General features: G+C 43.6%; 1 protein-coding gene across 4 annotated transcripts in view; it reads right to left on the minus strand.

The window, feature by feature from the left end:
- The window catches only part of KCNT1 (potassium sodium-activated channel subfamily T member 1), a 1,722,207-nt gene that overhangs the window by 482,094 nt on the left and 1,214,980 nt on the right, over positions 1-25,133 (minus strand). For all 4 annotated transcript variants that reach the window (XM_085613491.1, XM_085613497.1, XM_085613504.1 and 1 more), the window contains exon 10: positions 2,840-2,934. In XM_085613491.1, the coding sequence (XP_085469617.1) occupies positions 2,840-2,934 (95 nt within the window). The remainder of the gene's footprint in view (positions 1-2,839; positions 2,935-25,133) is intronic.

Consider the following 25,133-nt stretch of genomic DNA (forward strand, 5'->3'; position numbering starts at 1 on the left):
TTTCCAGATGAAGGAGCATTCCCACAGGGTGCACAAGCTTTAGTTTAGGTGAAAGTGCTGCCCTTCTCGGACAAGACACTTATATCATGGTAGAATCACTCTTGAAATATGTAGAGACTTCCCTGAAAATAAATTGATTACTAAATACTGAAGAACATTTTTTCTAGTTTGAGAAGCTTTCTCTAATTTGGTCATTAAAATAAAGTAGCAAGATGTATTTACTGGACTCTATGGACAGCTGTTCTGGGATGGGATACCATTAAAGTCAAACATAGAGGTTTGACATTTGAAATTCAATAATAAGTGGAAACTATTTGGTCAACATGACTAAATCAGCAGTAAGAAGGAATCGATGTATTTCAGGAATTGTTTTATGTGGTTACTTCCCCCTCATTATGTCAGAAAATACTTCTATACCTAGCCATCTGGAAAAAAGTTAAAGAATTGTTTGTGAGTATCTGAGTTGAAAACTGGGATTCTTTAGTCTTGGAAAATTAAGAGTATTAAATGTAAAACAGAACTGAGAAAGTTTATGATTAGAACAAGCTCTTAGGAGTGGGTCACGTTGTTTACAATATCTTATATGTCATAAGAAATGTAACCTCTAAGAAGCAATTTAAATCATTTCGTGGTTCAGGCAATCTATCTAATTTAACAGCTGATGAAGCTTAGAAATGAGGTCATGATGTTAATATAACTTAAGAGACCTTAAGAGAAGAATTTTAAGATTTGAGTGATTGGGTCTGACTGCACATCTTTTTGTTTTATGCAGAGAATAAATAGATAAGCACTAATATGCTCAGCCAATTTGTTTTATTAAGACACATAGAAGAGAACCATTGTCAAATGATAGGATGGCATAAGGCTCTCCCTAAAAACAATTATTTTTCAAACTGTCAACAGTGGGCCTGTACAAGAACCCTCAAATCCACTTATGGTGGGTATGATGGTGGAATAACCCATGTGAGGGTATTGAGTTTAGTGCAAACAGAAGCGTAACAGGCAAAGCAAGGGAGGTGTTGATTCACCATGTGTTGCAATCATATTTAAGTATGTAGAGCTTTACGTTTTACTATATTGTCTGCATGCCATGGGTTGTACTTCTCAGGGTTTTAGCTGAATTTCTGATTGCCTAATTGAGGTACAAAAGACATGGACTACCGAGGCTAAGATAAGTCGTGAGGAGTCAGACCAAGGCAGAAGAAGGTGGAAATGGTACCTGATGAGAGGGCAGATCAAGTGTCGAAGGGTTGAAGGTCAGAATACCATGGTGTATTACAGTTAAGGTGAGCTGTGGATTAGAAGGTAATCCCAAAATATATAGTGTTTTGGGCGAACCACCAGGATTCATAGGATAGGAGTGTGCACAACTGAGGACCTGAAGCCATCTTAAGTGAGCTTGGAGTGCCAAAGTGAGAATGCCAGGTGTGACTGAAAGAGGTTGGTGTGAAGAGTGTGAGAAAAACGTGATCTGGGTAGATGGCAGCATCCCTAGCAGAACCCTTGAGAAAAGGAAAAGGGACACCACATTTAGAAAGGAAAAGTAAATGGTAAAATATTAAATGGATGGGCTATATTCACTGAGATACTGGTGGTTCAACTTAATATACTGCAGGGAAAGGTTCTGTAAAGTCAGTGTCAATCTGAGGCACAGGACTGCTCTACAAATAAAGTTGTTGGCATGTATGGTGTTTATGTTCAATAGGTTTAAGAGGGAAGAAGATCTACTTATAATTTTGCTGTTGATTGGATGTCTTCGGCAATGTGCCTGTGACCATGCATGGGTACTGGGCAGTGGGATGGATAGAGAACGTGCAGTTTTATTGGCTAGGACAAAGGGTAGTATGAGTGTGTTGGTTACATCAAAACGTTGCCACTAGATTGGTTATTGGCAATATGGTGAAAGCCAGAAAAACAATGACATGATGGAGAGGCCAGAGTGCTCATGCTTTACTGGATGTGAAGACAGTACATGTTGCTTATGTCTTAGTACCTTATGTGATCATTTAGTGCATAGGTTCTATTGCACAGGAAGTGGGCATTTGCAAAAAAGCATGGATGCTGAGCCTGACTGGGCAATGGTTTGGATGGGATTAATCTGTCTAGGGAAATGTTTGCCCAGGAAATGGTCTCGTTGGGGAGCAATCACAGTGAGAATGATCTGGTTGGAGAGTGATCTGCGGACGTAGGTTTGCCATTATCGCCCCTCGTGGATGGATTAGCTTGCCTTTGGACCTAAGAGCCTCAAAGGACCTTGCCACATTTAGGAAACACAGCTTTTTAGACAGGCTTATTGCTAAAAAAGGTTGAGGTTGACTGGTTACCTTGCGCCAAGAGACCGCCTGATGGATGTGGCCTTTACAAATGTGCGGTAACATAACATAACAGAACATCTGAAGGGTGAGGATATAATTGGAGATTGGAATGAAGTAAAAGAGTTTCAGCAATGGTTTGACTGGTTGTGCCTTGATGGGATGTGACTGACTGGCAGAAGATTGTCTGAAAATAAATAGAGAGATTTGGAAAGATCTGGAAGGTAAGATCGCATCCTCCACAGTGTCAACGGTCACATGGCACTTCAACAAGATCTGGTATTAATACCCAACTCAATGACTTTACATTTGTGGCCTGCAGACCTTCTAAACTACGGTTATCAGGTTCAAAGTACACCCATTCCGCTGGCACTCAATCTTCAAAGCCATTGGAAGCAACTGATGGGGACATTTATTGTGGAACAAAGTCCTTTTTGAAACTTTTCAAACATGTGGTTACTGAACATCAGCCTGGGTCTGCCTCAACATGACAGCATTCCATAGAGATGAATAGAGCACAAGCTTACCCAGTGAAGACGAGGCAGAGGAGGGTGCAGATTAAAATCAGGACTTGATTAAACATAGCTGACTGTGTTCTCTGGATCGCTCGATGCAGGTCATTCTGCAGGAAAAGAGAACATGCCTTATTAAGAGTGATAAATGACCAATAAAAGCCACAATGAGGTTTGCCATATAGATAGAAACACTCATACACACAGAAAAGCACCATCAATCCATAAAGAAAGATGCATGCACCGGAGACTGCTAAGTGAGCCACTTACTTATCAGGTGAACATTAGGCAGCTCTAGAGGTCATGCTGAGATCACCATAGGTCGACAAGTGATGATGTAATTTAACCCATTATTAGATCAATATGATATCTATAATCAGTAGAGAAGCCTGCCTGTAGCCCTTTTGATACTTGGCTAAAGTATTTCTAAGTGGACCACTAGCAACATCAACAATATTCACTTAATTGAAGGTACAAATTCATACTGTCAAGAATATAAAATAAAAAATATATATTATGTCAATGAAGACTTTTATAGCACTAATATGGATCTGTGAGGGGCCTTCAAGGAGCATGGAGTGACCAGATTCCTCAATAAAAAAAGGTGAACACGTTGATTATTGGAATAGTAATCCGATTTAGTACTTTAAATGTTGAAAGTCCTAACACTGCTAGGAAGTTGTGCCCTCATTTTAATATTGTGTCACAATTCTTCTCCAGTCGTCTTGCTATTTCCAGCCCACGGTTGTGATTTTACTCCTCCAGCACAGCTCAAGGCTCTTCTCCAGAGGAACACTGTCTGCTCCCCATGAAGGTCTCCACAACATATAATATTTTGCATTAACGGAGCATCGGTTCCTGTAAGGAATATTGGCGGCTTTAAAAAAAAAGAATTTTTCATTTTGTAATGGATTCACTGGGATGATGGTTTGCTGTCCTTTGCAGGCCCCCATCCATGGGATTGCAGCCAATCACAGGGGTTTGCCGATTTTGACACGCCTAGTGAATAATAATTAGGCTGGTCATTCTGGGACCCCCTCCAATTTGTTATTTTGAGAATCAACCTATTTGTACATACATTGGTTCTCGAAATCAAAATCTATTAGCAAAACATTGGCGTGTAATTTGCGATCATTGTTTGTACATGGCATAATAGTCTCTGGTCCCCCTATGCCCATGATGTGAGTTGTGCTGCGTAATATGCTTGTGGTGTAACATGCATAAGTTTTCATTTGCCGTGTGAAGGCTGTGATCTGTACGGACACAGTGAGATGGATTGTCCTATTCAGTGCGTTTTGCAGAAGAGACAGGCCCCTGCAGCTCATAGTTGACTGTTAGGAAAATCCATAGTTTCCTTCTGCTAGGCCAACTTCAGAACAAGGGATTGACCAGTATCTTTTCAACCAACTGGGCAGCTTTGTCCCAAGATCTGCCCAGTGACAGCTTATCGCATCTCAGCATGTCTGCTCTGTGTCTAGTCAAATGTACATTTGTGTGTCCATATGTGGAATCTGCTCTTTCTTTGGAACTGTCTCGAAAATTGAAGATTCAGCTCAGAACATTTGCACTCTGTCTCTCTAATGCACATTCTTTTGACATCTAGTATTATTACCTCCCCACCAATGTACAAGATGTTGCCTGCAGCAGGTTGGGTGGGAGCATAGTTTTTCAAACATACACCTCCAGACACCAGCTCCTTCCTTCCTGCAGGACCTCCATGAAATGTATACATTGTTGTTAATGCTAATGTTAATATATTTAGAAGGCAGAGCTATGGAGCCTAAGACAGAAGAGGACAATAAGAGGATATGGATAAGAAGAGGTAGGCGTTGAGTTACTTCCTAAAAAGAATGTGGGAAGGGACAGATTTCAGCTCATTAGGAAGTTTGTTCCAAGTGTTGGAGGATACAACTGAGACAGATTTTCCAGATTGTTTGAAACAAGGGACCACAAGAAAATGTGCTTGTGCGGAGTGAAGAGAGTGGGTAGGTTTGCATTTCCAAAGTTTGGCTCTTACAAAATTAGGTGCAGACTCAAACAGACATTTTGCCTACAGGACACAGAGTTAAAAAAATAATTATTTTGTGAATTGATAGCCTGTGGAGTTTGGACAAAATAGGTTTTGCTGATATATAACAGGAGGTTTGGACAGTAGTTCCAGTGGCATGATTCTGAATAATTAGAAGTTTAAGTAATTGTACTTTAGAGATGTCAAGCTATAAAGAATTACTGTAATGAAGCTGAGGTCCAATAGTTGCTGCAATTACTGTGTTTCTAGCACCAAGACACAGAAGAAGAATGTGTCTAAGCTTTTGAAGATACAAGTAGGAAGCAGAAACAGCAGAAGATATCTAAAAGTCAGTTTCTAGTCACCACAGAACCAATTCCTGATATTCATCTGGACTGTGAAAGAAAATCAAAAATGCCAGTGAGAAGCAATATTTGTTATAACATTTGAAGCTGCTGAGTTCTGTGATCCTGAGGAGCCCTGCTGCTGTGTGTTGCTTGTGCCTCTTGGACTGACTAGACCTGGACAGGAGAGGAGAGGAGCAGCCATGAACCCGAGGACAAGAGGTAGGCCCAGCTGAACTTGAACTCATGCAGAGTTGAAAAGCATATTCTGGAGCCACAAGTTCATGCAGCACAGAGGGCCTGAGGTGAACCAAGAAGCATCTCTGAAGAACTACAGCTCATGAAATTTGTGAACCTGTTTGGACTATTAAAAGACTGTGCCTCTTTGCAAGCTTGCATTGTCTCTCTGTCAGTCTAACTTTGAGAAAGCCAATAAAACATATTTCCCAGCATAGGAGGGAACTAATGGCCTGATTTAGAATTGGCTGACAGGGTACTTTTGTGCGAATTTGGTGGAGTACCTTTCCCGCCAAACACTTGCTCTGCCTGCATCATTTTGAGATGTACGGAGCCCCATTTCCTACATTCATGAAGTACTTCCCGCTGCAGCCAAATGGAGTTGGGGCTGTTGGAGGAAGAACTTTTTTCTTTTGTCCATCTTTGCAGGAAAAACTTGGTGGTGAGGGGCAGGAAAAACAAAATAATGACCTCTACACCATGGGATAAAAATCCGAAGGTGTGGTGGTCATTAGATTTCTGTTCTGTTGTTTTCCAATACACACTCCCACTTTTAGGAGTTTGTTTCTGAAACATTTAGAAACAAAAAAAATGCTTGGTGTATGCCATCAAAACCATCATGACAGCTGTTCCTTTCAATCAACAGAGCCGCCCATTGGGCCGGAGATCATCTCTAAATTTGCCAGATGGACTACTATTGGGATGGCAGAAGTGATGTCCTCCGCCATCCCAATGGCACTACTCAGTTGGTCAAACCTTAAATCAGGCCCATGTGTTTTTTCCTTTCCAACATAGATCTTTAGGAGTCCTCTACTGCTGGAGGTCTGACTTTAAAACTATTTAAACTGTCATTCTATGACTGTAAATCCAAAGTCATTGTTGTTTACACAGGCATATCTACAAAACAGTCGGTCCCATTTGGGACCATGACATCCAGTCATTCAAGAGGGTATGATCATTTCCCTGGGTGTCCTGGAGACTCAAAACAAATTCCCGCAACAAACCATTTGCTGGATTCAAGCTCTTATAATGTGCTACTTCTAGACTAGCTGTAAGGAAAGAGAAGAACCTTATTTACATATTGAATCCACCAACACTGTGATATCTTAATCAATTTATTGGACTGCTCTGGCATTCAAGTGGTAGGCCTAAAGCACTTTGGTTAAATAGGAAATTCCTTTGTAAGTGGTGCATAGTTCATACAGTTTGTTTGAATGTGTGTTTTATTTTTTCTATGTGGGAAAAACAATTGGCATTTCATGAAAGGATTGAGGAAGTTTTCCAGTTATGCTGCCGTGACTTGTAGCTGTGCCTAAGCGTGGCATGTAGTTAAAATGAGTGGGAAGAGTTGTGGGTGCTATTGTGTGCGCTCACCATAATTTCCTTACCAAGTGAAAGGTCTGTAAGGTCAACCTAGGTGAAGGAAAAGCCTAAGTGTTGGATACTACAATAAAGGGTTTATTGTCTACATCCAGATGAGGCACAACTCACAGTAACCTCAGATAAGGGTCTATAGTGAACCACAGAGACCCAGAGGAGCCACAACTCAGAGACACCTCACTAAAAAGTCTAACTGTACAACCCCAGAGCAGTGCAAGAGGAACATACACACACCTTACTAAAAGTCTACAGTGTACCACCAAGAAGCACTGAAACCATGACAAAACACTTGTAGCTGCAATCACCCCAAACCACCCTCTCCCCCGCCTCTGCCTTTTACCCCATCCATATATTTTATGTTCATCTGCATATGAATAACACAAAACATATTCATCATGGCACCACAGCGCGCTGTTCAATAGATCATAGAAACTCCTTAATTGGAAACTGAGATCATTGAATTCATATGAATAACCAAGCAAACCAGAAATCTTTTCATGGGTTAGATTCCCTGGTTAATTTGACCTGTTGGCTTTAGGATTTTGGTAAAGATCTCAGAGACGACGTCTCAAACATTCTGAGCTAACTCTCCTTTCAACTAGCGGTGCTTATACACTAGGGCAAAGGGACCACAAATTAAAGAATGCAGAACAATGTAACATTGTGTCTGGCACCTTAGTTGTTTGAGAAACAGAGTCATTATAAAATTCAAGGATTTTCTGGAGGTTTATGGATTCACTACCTCCAACCCACAGAATAACATAATACATATATATCAAAGAGTTTGCATACACCAGGTAATTTTGAACATTCCAAAGTGTTTCGTTAGGGACCCGGGCTGAAATATTCAATGTGTTTCAACATTTGTTTGGTTGGTGCCTGGTCAACCCACATGAGATTACTGTTCACACTATGAGTTCATTGGCTCATTGTACTACTTTTATGCTACTCTCCAATATTAAGTTTGGTATTGTACTTTGTGCTCTTCACTAATGTGTTCATTGTGTATAATTATTCGGCACTGTACATAGACTGGCACCATAGTCCTCTTTCCATGATCTTCTCAGCGATTCAAGACTGTTTGATTGGGACCCACATTGTGTTGTAGACTTGTTGTCTTGACGAAGATGACCAGGAGCCCTTAGCTTCTCTCGTTATTGGCAGTGGTGTAGGATGGGGGGGGTGCGGTGGGTGCGGGCCACCCCGTGTGTCATCACTGAGGGGGGGGGGGGGGACAAAATGGCAAAATATGTGTTTTAAACAGATATCTTTTGCCATTTTGTCAAGCACGGGGGTGACAAGAAATAAATGAGGGCGGTGACAAAATGGTAAAAATATGTTAAACAGATATTTTTTGCTATTTTGTCAAACCGAGGGTGACAAGAAACTTTCCGCACCAGGTACCACCTGACCTTGCTACGCCACTGGTTATAGGGAACTCAGTGGCCACGGTAGTCGATATTGAGAATTCCGAGTCACAGGATGGATATTTGGCATCTTTTAGCCTCAAAACTGGAATTTTGAATTCCGAAATGTTCACATGTGTGGTGAAATTTCACATTCTCAAACGCAGGGTAAAGGGGGAGGTTTGTGGTCATTTCTACCTTTTTAAGCAAATGAGCACCCGCCATTCTGAACGTTTATGGGTATTCACTTATCTCTTGCAAGTCGTTTGCCAACTTGGAAGTACTCATCAACGCACTCTTGTGGTGAGATTTGGGGATGAACCCTTCCTTCTTCCCATCCTCAAAACACAACTAAACCATATTTCAGGGTGGCAAAGTGCCTGCAAATGTTTTCTAAATACCACAATATCACAAGTTTAAACTTTCTGGGAATTTCCCAACATTTTCATCGCCAGGCTTCTGCACCCACATGCCACACTTTTCTTAAACTTTCTCAAGTTGGAAAATTGCTATGGAGATTGATATTTCCCCTTTAATAATTAAATCTATACTCAGAGATTCTGTTTCTTTGAAGATGAATTTCCCATTTAGAAGCATAGATGCATAGTTTCTGAATGTATGACGTTACTATGCCATCCATTACCCCGCAGTGGGTTACAACGCGGATGTTACATCGTCCGCGTTGTTACCACGCATGGCTTTACGTCGCAAATCATTTCTACGACTTGTGTTAGATGGCGCGCTGGACTTAGGAATAGTATAAATTACTATTTCTTCTCCAGTTAGCGCAACAGCAGGGAATGTGTTGGATTTAAAATCCAACACATTCCCTCGTGTTGCGCGCCATCTAGCGCAAGTCGTTGAAAAGATTTGTGATGTAAAGCCATGCGTGGTAACAACGCGGACGATGCAACGTCCACGTTGTAACCTACTCGCGTGGTATTACCAGCGTTGTAAACGCTGTTTCCCATAGTTTATACCCAGAGATTTCCAGGCACAGTTTACACCCACAGGTGGCCACAAGAGGCGTAAACAGTTTGTTAGTTAGTTTTATCACCAATATAAATTGTTTGCTTTCCTATTCCAAGTACTCTGAATAATAAGTAGTGGCTAAGGGGGTCATTTAAGGCATGGCAGGCAGCCCACTTGCCTGCTGGGTCAGCAGAAACCTTCGTCTCCAGTGGAGGAACTACCAATGGATATTGCCTACCTTACATATTTAGATTTCCAAACAGCCTGCTGGAGATTTCTGACCCATCTCTGCATCTGCCGGTGAGGCAGATGCAATGTAAGTCCAGATGAATGTTGAGTGTGGGCCATTTTTTATAGCTCACTAAGTATTATTTGGTGTTCTCAAACTCCAAAAGTCGCAGTTTATTTAAAAAAAAAAAAAAATCAATGGACGTGACATGCCGGGAATTTTCTTCCTGTGCATCGGGGCCATATTTGCTTTTCATGCACAGGTTGCTGTGCATGGCTGGCAGACAGGGTATTAAAGTGGTGATAGTCCTGCCTTAATTAGAGTGGGGCTGCCTCCACTGTGACCCAGCAGTCCTTTGTAGGATGGGCCACAATGTCAAGGGTTTCCAGCAGCAGAGCGGGCTGACACTCCACCACTGACATTCCAGCTGTTCTGACACTCCCAAATGACGCGGGGCGCCATCAGTTTAGAGGCGCGAGAGCTCCACCAATGTATGGCAGAGCTCCTGTTTCATCAAACTCTACGAGGCCACAAATTCGTGAAATCAGTACGTAATTATGGATTTGGAAATTTGTCTGTCTGTTTCTATAAATGTCTAAAGTCCTGATTCACAAATATAATCAGAAAAAAGTTACATTTGGTGCCTGATAAAAAAAGCTCTTTTGCAATCGCAAACCCTGCAATTAGCGAAATCGGGGTTTGCAGAGACTGGAAAAGAGCTTTATTACAATGTACAAAAGCCCTTTTATGAGTTACAAAATTCTTTTTAACAAGAAAATGGGCTTTTGGGACCCTTTCTGAATCACAAATAGGATAGATGAATGGGCCACCCCTCTTATTTGTGATTGATTCAGAAAGGGAAGTGGTAATGGTTTGTGACCATAATTGTAGCCACGAGTCATCCATTACTGACCCCGGAGTTGAGGACTAAAACTGATTTGTAAAAGGGAAGCTGTCCCTTTCGGAGCGCTTTCACTTTGGGAACTTTGTTAGTAGCCTTGAGAGGAGCTTTGGGTGCCTTGGAGGAGACTCCCCAATGTGTTAAAAAATGGGAAACATCTGTATTGAGGCCTTTATCTCTACATCCACAGCCAATCACTGGGGGTCATTAATTGTGACCTGCCTAATTAATATTTATTAGGCCGGTAACTCATCAGTCATCTGCAAATGTACAATTGCGATGTATCCTATTAGAACAGAGGTCTCATCATAAGTTGCAATGCTATTTGCAAACCATACAGAGTGTAAACTGCACATCCTGATTTGCTAACTTGAATAATACACCAGGCTCTTAGGGGCACATGCATCAAGCATTTTTCCGTTTGCGAATGGAAAAAGGCCTTTTCAGATGCATGTACCTTTAGTCATTTGCAATTTAGGTAATCCCAATTTTTTGCGATTACCTAAATTGCGAATGCATTTACGGACTCGCAATTTGCGAATCCCTATTTGCCTATGCATGTAGCCATTCCTAAATGTGAACTGTGCATTTAGGAAACGTTAATTACCATCAACTTCAAGTTGATGGTAATTTGTGCATGCTTTGTAAAAAAAATACACAAAAATTCATTTTTCAAAGTGCCATGTAGCACACGCATGCCCTTTTTTGGGGGGGGTGCTTCAGGGGGGCCATAGGCCCCCCGGCACCCATGGATTTGCATTTGCAATTTGTGATTACCAATTTGTTAATCACAATATGCGAATGCAAGCCCATAGGAATGAATGGAGTCACATTAGCTAATAGCGATTCGCAATTTCCGAATCGCTATTAGCTAATGCTCAGGAATCACACATTTATTGCTATTCCTACATGCATAGGCATTTTTGATTACTAAATAGTGATTCCTTAAAAATCGCTATTTGGTAATCATAAATGAGGAGTTTGATGCATGTGCCCCTTAGTTACGCAGGATAACTTTTTACATCAATCGGAAATTCTTAAATACAGGGATTCACAAAAAGACCATGGTTTTCTAGAAAAGTACAATACTCACAGTACAATAGTCACATTTTCACAAACTATTCACATGCATAGAATTTACACATGAAGTATTTCCAACAGACGAGCAGGAAATTCTGGATACAGAAATCTGACACTAACAAGCACTAACACAGTAAGCTTCTTTTATTTTTTTCACCAGGACATTTTTCTTTCTCCATGGAGGACACCACCCGATCAACACACATCAAATATGAGAGTGTTCCATCTGGATTCCATACATATGTCTTTGGCCTACTTTGGCAGGTAATACCTCTCAGGAATGCCTACGAACCTGGTTCTATTTCTGTGTTGACAAATCCCCCTTGTGAAGCAAATGTTTGGAAATCTTGTTGAATTCTTACTTGCATTGTACTTACGTTTACAAAATTTAGGAATCAGGTCCTGCACAGGTGCTTACATGGCAGTACTTCTACCTGGCTGCCTTTGGATGTTTCATTGTAGCGATCGTTGCTTTGTTGTGTTGTGTGTCTGGTGCAGTCTGTGTATGTGACTGTAGAGCAGCAGCCACTCCTCCACTAAGGAGGAAGAGCGCCACCCCACTGCTCTTTGAGCAGGGCAAAAACGAAAAATAAAATGATAGTAACACAATGGTATTAGCATTTTGTTTTTCTATACTGAGGCAGTTTTGTTTACCTTACTTGGCAGGGTGGGGCTCGGCTGTCGTCACCGCCAGCAGGGGGAGGAGTCGTTGGTGTACTTAAGTGTGCAAGACAGTTTGGCCGGCCGTCTTGGACACACTTATCATTTTTCCACCCAGCTGTATTGCACAGCCAGGTGGAGAACATGCACAGGATCCCACTCCCTGTATGAGCACTGAACCAGACCGCTCAGACCAATCACGATTCTGCTGGCGACAGCAGTGTTGTGATTAGCTTAGGTGAGTCTGGGAGCCTGTGTGCATCCATGCTTCAACAGGAGAGGAGGAGGTGAGGCGGAGGCCAGCAGCCAGGTAGGTGTTTGTTTTTTACTACCGCTGCTTCACCGGTACTATTCTGTGGCAACCGACACTTATGTAGGGGTCATTTAGACTCTGGTGGGCTCTTAGAGCACTGGAATGGCAGAGGTCTTGCCTCCATCTTTCTGACTGTAGTTGCCTGCCCTATTTTTAGGTCTCGCCTGGCGTAGGCTGTGCAGACATGCGCAGTCTCGCTGGTGAGATTTAATGATTTAGGGTAGCTTTCACTAGCTGGGTTTAAGACCCGCCCCTCTTTTCCATTGGCTGGCATCACCGTTTATGCTAAACGGTGGCCAGCCATTGGTAAAGAGCTTCCAGTGACGTACAGTTTTCTCTTTTAGAGCCGTCCCAGTTGGACTGAGTGCCCCGACTTACTGCTGGCGTAAAAGATTTCTTATCTTTATTGGGCCAAACACATGGCACCATAAAGATAAGACACCTTTTAGCAGGCAAGGCCTGGGACAGCAGAAAAAGGGGAAAAAAACGTCATGGCGAGCGCTTGTAATGTTAATGTGCCCACGGTCATTTTACTTTAGTCCATCTTCGTTGATTAGTTACGTTACATCACATCAGCATGGGTTTATTTAAAATCACTCGCATCTATTCTAACCGAACCGCTTAATGAGAGCAGCTTTGGGGAACTTACCATCGCGCACCACACCGGTAAGAGATGCTACGCAACAAGATGTCATCTAACGATATTACCCACCAACATACACACACCACCTCACTGCCAAAGAGTTTGTGGTCATGGAAAATAACTGCTAAACTGCCCACTGTGTGAGAACAGACCCACATCCCTGCCCTCCCCTTCCCCAAACCCAATTATCTGAGCCTCCTCCAGTTACAGCAAGCGCCGGAGATAACTCGAACTTATGATCCAGAACAAAGGCGGAAGTGCCGAAACCTATCGGGTGAGGCCATTCAAACACCGCCCTGTGCAAGTTACTGGTTAGGGTGGGTCCTCCTAATCCCCTCCACCTCCCACTGGGAATTTTCAATCACTGGATAATGCAGCCCTCAATCCAAATTGCACTTTTGTTAGTTTAGGGGGTACATCGCCCCTCCAAATGCAACAGGCAAGATTGTCTGATGAAGTACGTCCCCTTCTTCTCCTGTGCACGGGACACTTTCATTCGGAGGGCTCAGCATAGCAGGCCCCTCTGCCAAATAAGACATGTAGGCCCTGCGTTTAGAAAACATCTCCCCGAACACCATTCTCAAGTGGTTAAAATAGCCCTTGTGTGGACTACTTGCTGCAGAGAGGTGTGTGTTTCGAAAGTGAGTAGAACGGCATAATACCAGTGTAACAATAACTCCTATTGTCTAGCGCCTAGAATGATTAAAGCTTGCAGCATGCGCTGGGTAATTTGAATTTCACATGTCTGGAAAGACCCAGCAGCATCTGGGCACAGACCAGTGGCTTCTCATCTTCAGATGCCCGTTAGCTTTTTTTTGTTTTTTTTGTTTATTGAATTTATTTAATGCAGTTTTATATAGAGCGGACTTCACCCAAAGATGTCAGAGCGCTTTACAATAGAACCAGGTTAAGTAATAAGTAAAAAAAAGAAAACTAAAGGGGTGCTTCTTTACAACCACAATACTAATACCATAATTGGTCATTACGCTGAACTGCGTCAAAGCGCTCAAATAACATACATTAATATTGACAAGAATGCAGGGCATTTTTTTCGTCAGTCTCCGTGTTTCGCCTGCAGGCTATGCACAGGGCTGTGCAGTGAACTCTCGCTGTTGAGCTACAGTTGCAACGTAGCACGCATTCATATGGTGATAGCATTTTTATAGTGCCTACTATCCCCAACGAGGCACGAAAGAACTTTATGCTGAGTAGCACGCTACACCTGAACCCGAGGTTAGCTGTTCATTTGTTGGGATCAGTTTTCTCTTCTCAGAAGACACCCTTCCAAATATTTACCACAGTCTGTTTGTGATAGAATAAACAGACTTAGATGGGATTGTTTAAAGGGGGGAGGGGAGAATAGTTAATGAGAATTATTCCTGGGGGGAGTAGGTCGTGTAGAGGACTATTGATTGTAAGTAACCCTTTTCAAAAGTAATGTTGAATAAAGGGCCCCTTCGACTGACTCTTCAGCCTGTTTTCTCGTAAATTGATTGTTATGGCCTAGTTCCTGGTTAGCAGCACCTACAAGTAGTTTACCTGCAGAGCTGCACTTTACCCATTTCCAAAATGTAATAAATTCAGGTCCTCCTAGGGAGTTGTTTCCATATTTTAGGAATGTCCACAGCAGACCTTCGGTGTCGGACTGGGACATAAAGCAGCACCAGACACCAAAATAAAAGTGGCCTTGATTAGCGAATCACATAGCAAAACAAGGATTTGCAAAGCAATAGGTCTCACATTTACGCGAATTTCTATTGGCATTGTTAAATGACAATGCCTCTTATTTTTGCTTTTTAAAACATAAATAAAAGGCATTGTCATTTACAATGTCAATAGCTTAAACTCGTGTAAATGCGAGACCTATTGCATTGCAAATGCTTGTTAGTTGAGCAGGTCTGCCAGTCGGAAATGCTTTCATCAGAAATGCCTGCCGAGCAAGCGTCATGTTGTTTGACCCACTCAATAATCATTTTTGTTTTTTGCAAACTGGAGCTTGTGAAGAACAAAAATCAATGGTCCAAATGTGTAGGTTGTCTATTTGCACATGGGGGTTACTGTCCGTTTTCCTGCCGTAATCTGCCACGCTTCGTTTGGCACAGGGAAAATATGCATTGTAGTCTCTACCTTAAATACGGTGGACTTCCAAATCCATGAAGGCTGTAATCTCTTGCTGGACAGGTCACCAGCTTTGCTTGACCCCTGATGGACCTAGCAGAGGCTGCACCAGTGATCAGTGGTTACTCCACCTCGAAGGGGCATATTTACAAGGAAATGGCGGAGCTGCGGCAAATTTGGCAGCGCCGCATTTCGCCATTTCCAAAACGCAGGAGTGCGCCGTATTTACAACAGTACAGCACACACGTGTTTGTTCCTGAGGGCTGGTGCAAAAAATGGCAGCCTAGTGCAAACGCAGGCACCCTTGCACCATGGTTTGGTGGAATGATTGTTTAGGGGCAGGAAAGTGTCCCTTCCTGCACATAAACAATCCTTAATGGCGTTTTGCTCTTTCTATGTGTGCTGCAGCACATTTATGAAAAGCAAAAACGAGGAGAAATAAAAGTATTTCTCCTTGTTGCGTCATTCTAATGTCTGCTATTAAATGACGTTAGTTTTTGGCGCTGCCTCAGATTGACATATCCTTGTAAGTCTGGGGCAGCATAAAAAAGCAATGAGTGCTGTGGTAGAACGCCCACAGCAACACCCATTGCACGCCCCTTCCATGCAAAGTGATGCGTGTAAAGGGGCCGTATTTACAAGGCAGCGTTAAGCTTGTCAAAGTGGCTTAGAGCTGCTTTGTAAATATGGAGAAAGGCATAGCGGCACCAGAACATCGCTAAAAGTGAAGTTCTGGTGGCGCTACCCCAGAGTAAATATACCCTTAAGAGAGGCATCCTGGGCTGAGTGGGGTAGGAATTAATCACCAGTTTACTGTGTTTCTCTAAGTTTGACAAGCTACCAAGGACCTCCTGTAGCTGTCCAGGTCATTTCTTTGTACACAGCATACGAGAAACGCCTGTCTCTGAATAAGAGAACAGATCTCTGTCCGCCTTATGTTGTGTTTCAGGGATTCTGCTTATGCACAGAACTATGCACAGGAAACCAGGACCTTAGTGAATTGTGGTGTACCAAAAACTCACCTCAGAACCCAGAACCCCTTATCCGACCAGCATCAGTGTCCCATTCGTTATCCGAGGTTTAGCTCGGCGGTCCCAATGTATAGACAACCCAGAACAAGCGACTTAGTGTATTTCTCAGGAATGGTGGGAATCAGAAATACCTGTTCGTTATTATTCTCATATCAGTCCACAACAGAATAAACAGAGACACGGTAAAGTTTAAAGAGTTTATTTTATAAACCTCGTGTCCTAAGATGCAGTACTTTGGCTAACATAAGCAGACAAACGATTAAAATCAAAACCATCAGCATAGTTACAATACCATAGAAAATGAAAGAAGTAATCATACTAAAATGACAGTGGATCTCGGCCACCTTCCTTTAGCTAGCAAACTAATATTATTATTATTAGACTAGTAAAAGGTCTCTAGGCTTGAATGGGGAATCCCATACCGTAAAGATCAGCTCAGTGAGATCACATCACAGGATCAGCTAGGCTCTGCTCCTGGGAAAGCTCTTCTTCCGAATGTAATGAAAACATGTAACACTGCAATATTAAAAGCACCCGACTTTCAGGTATTTGCAGCTGCGTGCGTGTTATGGCTAAATAGTGGGCCGATCAACCTGAACCCAACAACTTGCACCGTCTAGCGACCCAGACTGTTTCTTTACACTATGTTCAGACCAAGGTCGCTGCTCACTGTTTGGGATGTGAACAACAGACAGTTCTCATGTGAAACAGAGTCGAGCAAGCATTTCTCAATTTAATAACATGTGACTTCAGTGTCGTGTGCAAAAGCAGCAAAAGCGGCAAGATGGCTTTCTAACATCTAATGCGGTTGTGCTAACTTAGCATTGTCCTATATAGATAACGATCTTCACTACAGTTGCCTGTCTACGTGAGTCTGTGTGTGCATCATCTGCAACATGCACATCCTTCGATTGCGAGTAAGAAGAAGGCACTTCCTACACAAGGCAATGCTATGAGACTCTGAGATGAATATGTAATGTGTCATCGTGCAACCCTGGTTACACCGTCCATGTGGCACGTGTGCCTCAATTCCCATGGGCTTGTCTTTATACTGACTTCTCCCACATACAGCGACTGTGACATTCAGCACAATCTGAGCCTCATCTAAATCTTGGCAGTCAGATTCAAGAGGTGGCTTTTGGGATAGTATCAAGTGTGGCGTTCCTGACAGCTGACATGGTTATGACAATAAAATATTTGTTTTGTGCTTTATGATTCAGGGTAGTTACACATCTGTAGCAGATGTTAAAGAAGGCATGCATGCCTCAGGACCTGTTTGGTGCTGGGCACAACAGTAAGCCACAGTGAAATGTTAATTTCCCCTCAGCTAGAGATGCCTCAGCTGCTACTGCAGTGTAGCAGACAAGCCGTGCTGCATTAGAGATGCCTTTGGCTCTGACTAATATTGCAGGGGAAGAAGTCACAGATGGGATTATAAATTATTTTATAATACATGGAATCTCTGCACAGAAGCCTGTCTCTAATTCCCTTATTACAGCCAAGATGTGGTACCACTAGCGACAACGTTGCCGCTCAACTGTAATAAGTTATTACACTTGTGAGATCATAATTCCAGCTCCCATCAGTTAAGGTAAAAGACAGGTCGCAGAGCATAATTACATATGCAGTTTAAAAATAAAATAAAAGCGAGAAATGGTTCTTCATTCTTCTGATCTGTTTTTCTAAAATGAACAGTGAATAGCAGAAAACAGATGTGTTTCTTTTTTTTCACGCTTTAAACAGGAAGGATTGAGTTTCTGTATGTTTTTCTATACCTTGGTAGCTACCGCGTTTCTAACCTGATTTGCATTAATCTCATTCTAGCATATTTTTGCAACAAATTATTAATTGCCGTCTTTCATGTGAAAGAGGAGGACATCAACGATTTAGAGTCTGATGGACAGATTGCTAAAAGACTGCGCCTCCTGCCAAGCCTTTAGGTCTGTCTGCCTCATTTAAAGATAGATGGGCCCCTATTGGCTACATGGATGGAATATTTCCTCCAAAGGCCCAACAGAATAGGGGCATTCCACCTTCATTACTTCATCTGTCCATTTTAGGGTGGATAGTGTAATGCCTTTTTTTTCCTTTCACCGCCAGAAAGAACTGGTGTTGAAGGACAGGAAAATAAATGACCCTCACATCCTACATGAGATCTCCCAGGCACTCCCAGGATGTGGAGGTCATTAGGTTTTTTTGATTTCCACAAAAAAACTCCCACTTTAGACTAGACACAGTTGCGTTTTTATTTGGACTTTATGGACTAGACCACAATCTTAAAGAAATTAGTGAATGTGAAACTAGAGGTTTACAGCCTTGCATGAGGGTTGCATGACAAAGGCCCACATGGCTAAACCACGCGTGCATCTACCACGCAACCGAACTATGAATGCATCTGAACCATGCATTCCTTTACCATGCATGCCTTTACCCTGCATCCCTTCACTACACTTATCCATGGTAAAGGCATGATTGGTATAGGGATGTGTAGCAAAGTTCCCACCCTATGCCACCTGCCCTAGCCCTAACAACTACCCGACCTCCCCGTGCCCTAAGATGTTGCCCAACCCCACCCTGAACCCCAAAAACTAACTTGACTCCTGACAAGTTATCCTGGTTACTAGCTCGCTAGTGGACTCGCGTGCTCAGTCCTGCTGAAGGCGCGCTTTGCATATCTAACTTTTAAAATTACCGCGTTTTGCATTTGCGTTCAGTTGATTTATTTTACCCTGCTTTTAGTGTTGCGGGTTGCCCTCTTACCTGCACCCTAATTTTGTTGCTCCACCGCTGTTAGGGCGGGTCCTGTCAATGGGGTCTGTGAACTGGGGAATTGGCGGCCATCTTAGATTGGGAGCCGTCGTGACGCTTTTTGGGCGCCATCTTTAGCGTCCTGGTGGTGATGCCTGTACGCTGCCACCTTATATAAGCCAGCCCTTTAAGCACGCAGCGGTTACGCGCAGCGGGAGCGCCTTCCCTGCGCCTGAGTCGTGCCAGAGTCCTGCCCGTCTGCGCTCGTCCGCGCCGAGTCAGGGCCCGAGGTGGGGTCTAGAGCTTGTTTTCAGCAGGGTCGTGGATGGACAGGTTAATTCGGAATGTATTCGCGGAGGATCTGCTTAGGCTTCGTAAGTCGTCTTGCTGCACTCAGGTATGTTTACATCCCCTTTCTGGCCCCTCTCAGTGTCAGGAGTGTGTCTTTAGGTTGACATCTCCTGGTCATATTACTGGCCATAGGGTAACTCCCCCTGAGTGCGTAGACGGCCCAACTCCATCTCTAGCGATTCCACAGGCTTCTGATGACTTTAAGATCTGTCATCTCAATGTGAGATCATTGGTCAAACATCATCTGGACATCCACACCCTTCTCATGGAGGAAAGCCCTGACATTCTTTTTATGCCTGAGACGTGGTTGCATGATGAAGCCTTAGCTGTGGTTAATTTAGCCCTTCCCTCAGAATACGTGATTTACACACACAATCGCAACTCGAGAGGTGGTGGCATTGCGGCTGTGGTCAAATCCTGTTACTCATGCCTATGGTCGGTCCTGGATATAGTTGACTGCGAATGTGCTCATTTTCGTATCTCTGTTAGTCCGCATTTTACCTTCTCTGGACTACTCATTTACCGACCACCAGGGCCGGACACGGCATTTAGAGCTGCTCTCCCTGAAGCCGTTAGTGCTTTAGCTTTAAGGGCTGCTAATTTCAGTATCATTGGTGATCTAAATCTCCATTTTGATGCCTGTCACTCCTCTGCGGCAGCTAGTATTCTTGCCGATCTGGAAGCCCTCCAGCTACCTCAGTTGGTCAAACACTCTACTCATACTGGTGGGCACATCTTGGATCCTGTTTTCACCAATTTATCTATGGTGAAAGTGCTACCCCCAAGGCCTATGGCTTGGACTGACCATCATTTAATTGAATTTCACCTTCGGATTGAGTACTCTCCTCTCAGTGTAGCTGCGCCCGCGTCTCTCAAACGCCCGTGGAAAAAACTAAAGTTAGCCGATTTTCACAGGCTTCTTGGTTTACATCCGTTGGGCTCTTTTACAGACGCTGAGATGGGCTATGTCCAATTCTGTAGTTGGCTGACGGGAGCCTTAGACTGCCTGATCCCTATGACTGAGAGTAAGCGCCGACGTGCCGGACCCAGTCCCTGGTATGATGACGCACTTCGGCTCCAAAGGAAATCCTGCAAACAAGCAGAAAGAGCTTGGCGTAAGTCATACCGGTCTGATAAAAAACTTATATATCTTGCCAGGATAAAAACTTATCATAAGGCGGTCTGTAAAGCCCGGGCTGCCTACTTTTCTCGGGAAATTAATTCCAGCACCAATCCCACCAAACTAATATTTAAGTTGCTTAAGGATCTGACAGCCAGTAGAGCCCCAGTCGTTGACATCTGTTCGGCCACTCACTGTGAGGGCCTGGCAGCCTTTTTCGTGGAAAAAGTGGAGGCCATCTACCGTTCTTTCCCTGCTTCATCTTTATTTCTGGAGAAATTGGATTCTGGCCCCGAAAACCACTCTGTCTCTGCGTTCCTTTCCTGAGCTCTCTATGGAGGAATTTAACAAAATCGCGGTGAAAGTTAAATCAGGTTCACCCATGGACCCTTTACGACCTGTCCAATTTAGAGAGTCTGCGATTCTCTGCTTTCCTCCGCTTCGCGATTTGATCAATTTATCTTTGAAATCTGGCTCTGTTCCTGACAGCTGGAAACAAGCGCAGGTGATGCCTTTTCTAAAAAAACCTGCTCTGGATCCTCTAAAATTTGAGAACTATCGCCCCATTTCTCTCCTTCCTTGGGTGGCAAACCTGACTGAGGCCCATGTTAATTCTACTCTCTGTAGCTATATCCATGCTGCTAACATTTTAGATCCCTCTCAGAACGGCTTTCAACCTAGCCATAGTACCGAGACTGCACTTCTATCTATGGTTGAGTACCTACGAACTTTGGTGGACTCTGGTCAAACGGCAGCCCTAGTGCTGTTAGATCTTAGTGCCGCGTTCAACACCGTTTCCCATGCTATTCTATTACAGCGTTTGGTCGATATTGGTGTCGATCACGTGGCACTTGAATGGTTTCGATCGTTTCTATCTGGTCGTACTTTCCCCATTCTATCACACAGGGTGTCCCGCAGGGGTCTGCTCTCAGCCCCACACTTTTTAATATCTATGTCCAGCCGCTAGCTGCGGTTGTCAAGCGTTGTAATCTGACCATGGTGTCCTATGCTGACGACACGCAGCTGGCGGTTGCCATAAGTGGGGCGTCTGACTTAGAGGCCACAAAGTTTCGTGAGGGAATCAGGTCAGTGGCCTGTTGGCTGACAGATAACTGCTTGCAATTGAATGCAAAAAAAACGGAGGTGCTCATTGTCGGCAATCAGAGCCATCTGTGGGGTGACCACTGGTGGCCACCTGAGCTTGGCCCTACCCCTCTTCCTGCCACCGAGGTAAAGAATTTAGACATCTGGCTAGATTCCAAACTTAGTTTTGTCTCTCATACTAAGAAAACTGCTGCCTTGTGCTTCGGGATCCTTCGCAGGCTCAGGCCTATTTTCAAATTCTTTGATGCTCCAACCAGACAGCTTATCGTACAGGCTACGATCCTGTCTCGGTTGGACTATGCGAGTTCTCTTTTACTCGGAGCCAATCAGGCCGAACTTTCCAGACTCCAGCGAGTTCAAAATGCCGCCGCCAGGGCTCTGGTTGGCTTGCCAAGATTTTGCTTGGCCAAAAAATCCATCCATGAACTCCATTGGCTCCCAGTATCTCAGAGGATTAAGTTCAAATCTCTCTGTCTTTCGTTCAAAATTCTGAAACACTCTTCCCCTCAGATTTTGGAACATCTTATCTCACCATATGTACCTGCGCGAACCTTAAGATCCTCAGGGCTCCATCTGGTTTCAGTTCCACGCTTTAAAAGGGTCAGAGCTGGGGGCCGCTCCTTTAGTGTGCTTGCTGCCAAGCTTTGGAACTCACTCCTTGCCCACATTCGGGCCATTGATGAACTCCTGACTTTCAGAAGAGCCATCAAGACCTTCCTGTTTTCCTTGGACGCTTAGCATAGCTATGGCCTGTTCACTGGGTTGTTTGTGTGCCGATTTCTTGTTCAAAAGCGCCGGGACGCCCCTTTGCTGGGGCAGCTGTGCGCTATATAAATCTGGCTAACATAACATAACATAACATAACTCCGCCAAGCCCTAAACACTACTCCGACCACCTCGAGCCCTAAAAACTACCCTGACCCCCATAAGCCCTAAAAACTACTCCAACCCCCGAGCCCTAAAAGCATCCCGACCCTCCCAGCCCTAAAAAAAACTACCCTAACCCTTAAAAATGACCGCCAACCACCCAAAACCCAGTCCCAGCCCCACTTACCACACTGCGTCAACAGACTGCAAAGAATCCAGAACGCATCTGCACGCCTAATCCTCGACATCCCGCGCCCCGACCACATCACCCCCCACCTGAGGAACCTGCACTGGCTCCCCGTCGACAGAAGAATATCCTTCAAGCTCCTGGTCCACGCACACAAGGCACTCCACGAAACCGGCCCAGCCTATCTCAACAGTCGACTCTCCTTCTACGTACCCAACAGGAAACTCCGCTCGGCTGACCTCGCCCTGGCAACGGTCCCGCGCATCCGCAGAACCACATCCAAAGGCAGGTCCTTCTCCCACCGCGCCGCCAAGACCTGGAACACCCTCCCCCTCAACCTACGACAAACCGAAGACCTGCTGACCTTCAGAAGACGACTCATGACCTGGCTCTTCGACCAGTAGCAGCAGCACACCCCCCTGCCCCCCCCTCAGTGCATTGAAACCCTCACGGGTAAGTAGTGCGCTTTACAAATGATGTGATTGATTGATTGATTGATTGACTGCGTCCTCTCCCGATCCTTTCTGCTCCTGGCCCCGCCCATCTCCGCATCTAGTCTGTGCATATGCCTTAACCACGTAAATGCGTTGTTAAGGCATATGCGTGGTTAAAAGGCAAGCGCTCTGCCGACGTTGTACAGGCTGTTTCCCTTGCATGACTGTAGAAGCACACATTTCTGGAATTCACAAAACCTTTCCATGCTATGCCTGGAAATTTCAGCTAGTCACAACTTTCCAAGTGTATGCCTGGAAAGGTGCTGTAAATTCACTTTTTACATACAAGATTATACATATTTATATTTATGCATGCAAAGAAATAAGAGTAAAGGCAAAATGCATTTTATAACCAGTTTTCATTTTACTTCTTCACACTTTTCTACATGTCTGAAGGTATAGATATATTTTCTGGATAACAACAAAGTTACCACTGTCACCGTTATCTCCAAATCAGAGTGCAAAGATGTTATACAGTTCCACGCACATATACCACTCAAGAGGTTGGCCTCTAAGAACTTATCGAAAATGTGGGTGGCCAAACTATAAGGAAGATAAAGATTAAGGGACCGATTCACAGAACTAACTTAAGACAAAATCCTAAATTTACTACCATTTTCGTATTCACAGAAGGCACTTACTCATTTTGGTATTCACAGAAGACACTTACTCACTTCGGTATTCACAGAAGTTATTAGGACTCCTAAATGCCTTCTGTGAATACCGAAAGTCTTAAAGTTACAATTTTTCTCAGTTTAGGAGTCCTAAAGTTAGGACTCCTAACTTTACTACTACTAAACTGAGAAAAATCCTAATTTTAAGGCTTTCGGTATTCCCAGAAGGCATTTAGGAGTCCTAAAGTTAGGAGTCCTAACTTTACTACTACTAAATTGAGAAAAATCCTTATTTTAAGACTTTCGGTATTCACAGAAGGCATTTAGGAGTCCTAAAGTTAGGACTCCTAACTTCTGTGAATACCGAAATGAGTAAGTGCCTTCTGTGAATACCAAAATGGTAGTAAGTTTAGGATTTTGTCTTAAGTTAGTTCTGTGAATCGGGCCCTAAGTACCCACAAATCAAAGAAACTGTAGCGGAGACGGGGTTTTATGTGCACACATTGCTATGTTAGCATAAGTGCTTTAGAAGTAAAACGCCATCTTGCCACTCTGCTGCTTTTGCACACAACACTACAGGTAGCTGTTATTACAAGTAAAACTGCTTGCTTGCTTTTTCTTCACATGAGAACGGTCTGTTGTTTACATCCCTAGACGTGCACCGCGACCTTAGTCTGAACACTGTGTGCAGAAGCCGTCAAGGTCAAATAACAATGTATGTTGTTGAATTCAGGTTGCTCGGCCCACGCTCTAGACACTACACGCACACAGCTGCAAATTTCTGAAACTCGGGTGCCTTTAATATTGCATTTGCATGCATGATTCAGACACTTGGAGAAAACCTTTCCAGACACAGAGAGCAGTGCTGATCCTGTGATGTGATTCACCTGATATGTGAGGTATAGGGTTCCCCATTCAAACCTAGAGACATTCTATTAGTTTATAAAACTAGTTTACTAGCCATGGGAGGGTGGTTCACAAAGTATTATAGGACTTGTTTTCCACTATAATTTTTAATATGATTTCTCCCTTCATTTACTATGGTATTGTAACAATGCTGATGGTTTTGTTTTTGATCATTTGCCTGCTTATATTAGCCAAAGTACTGCACCTTAGAGCACGTAGTTAAAAATAAACATTTTAAACTTTTCATTGTCTCTGATTACTCTTGTTGTGGACTGATATGAGAATAATAACGAAATGGTGTTTCTGATTCCCACCGTTCCTGAGAGTACTCTAAGTCGCTTGTTAGGGGTTGTCTAATCATTGGTAGCTTCGAGATGATACGGAGAACGAATGAGACACTGATGCTAGTCGGATAGGGGTTTTGGGTGAGTTTTTTGGTGCACCACAATTCGCTGAGGTCCTGGTTTCCTGTGCATAGTTCTGTGCATGAGCAGAGTCCCCGCATCAAAACTTGGGGCCTGATTTAGAGTTCGGTGGATGGGTTACTCTGTTACAAACGTGACAGCTAACCCTTCAGCTATATTACAAGTGCATTA

The sequence above is a fragment of the Triturus cristatus genome, chromosome 1_2 (assembly GCF_964204655.1).
Source record: "Triturus cristatus chromosome 1_2, aTriCri1.1, whole genome shotgun sequence".
NCBI lineage: Eukaryota > Metazoa > Chordata > Amphibia > Caudata > Salamandridae > Triturus > Triturus cristatus.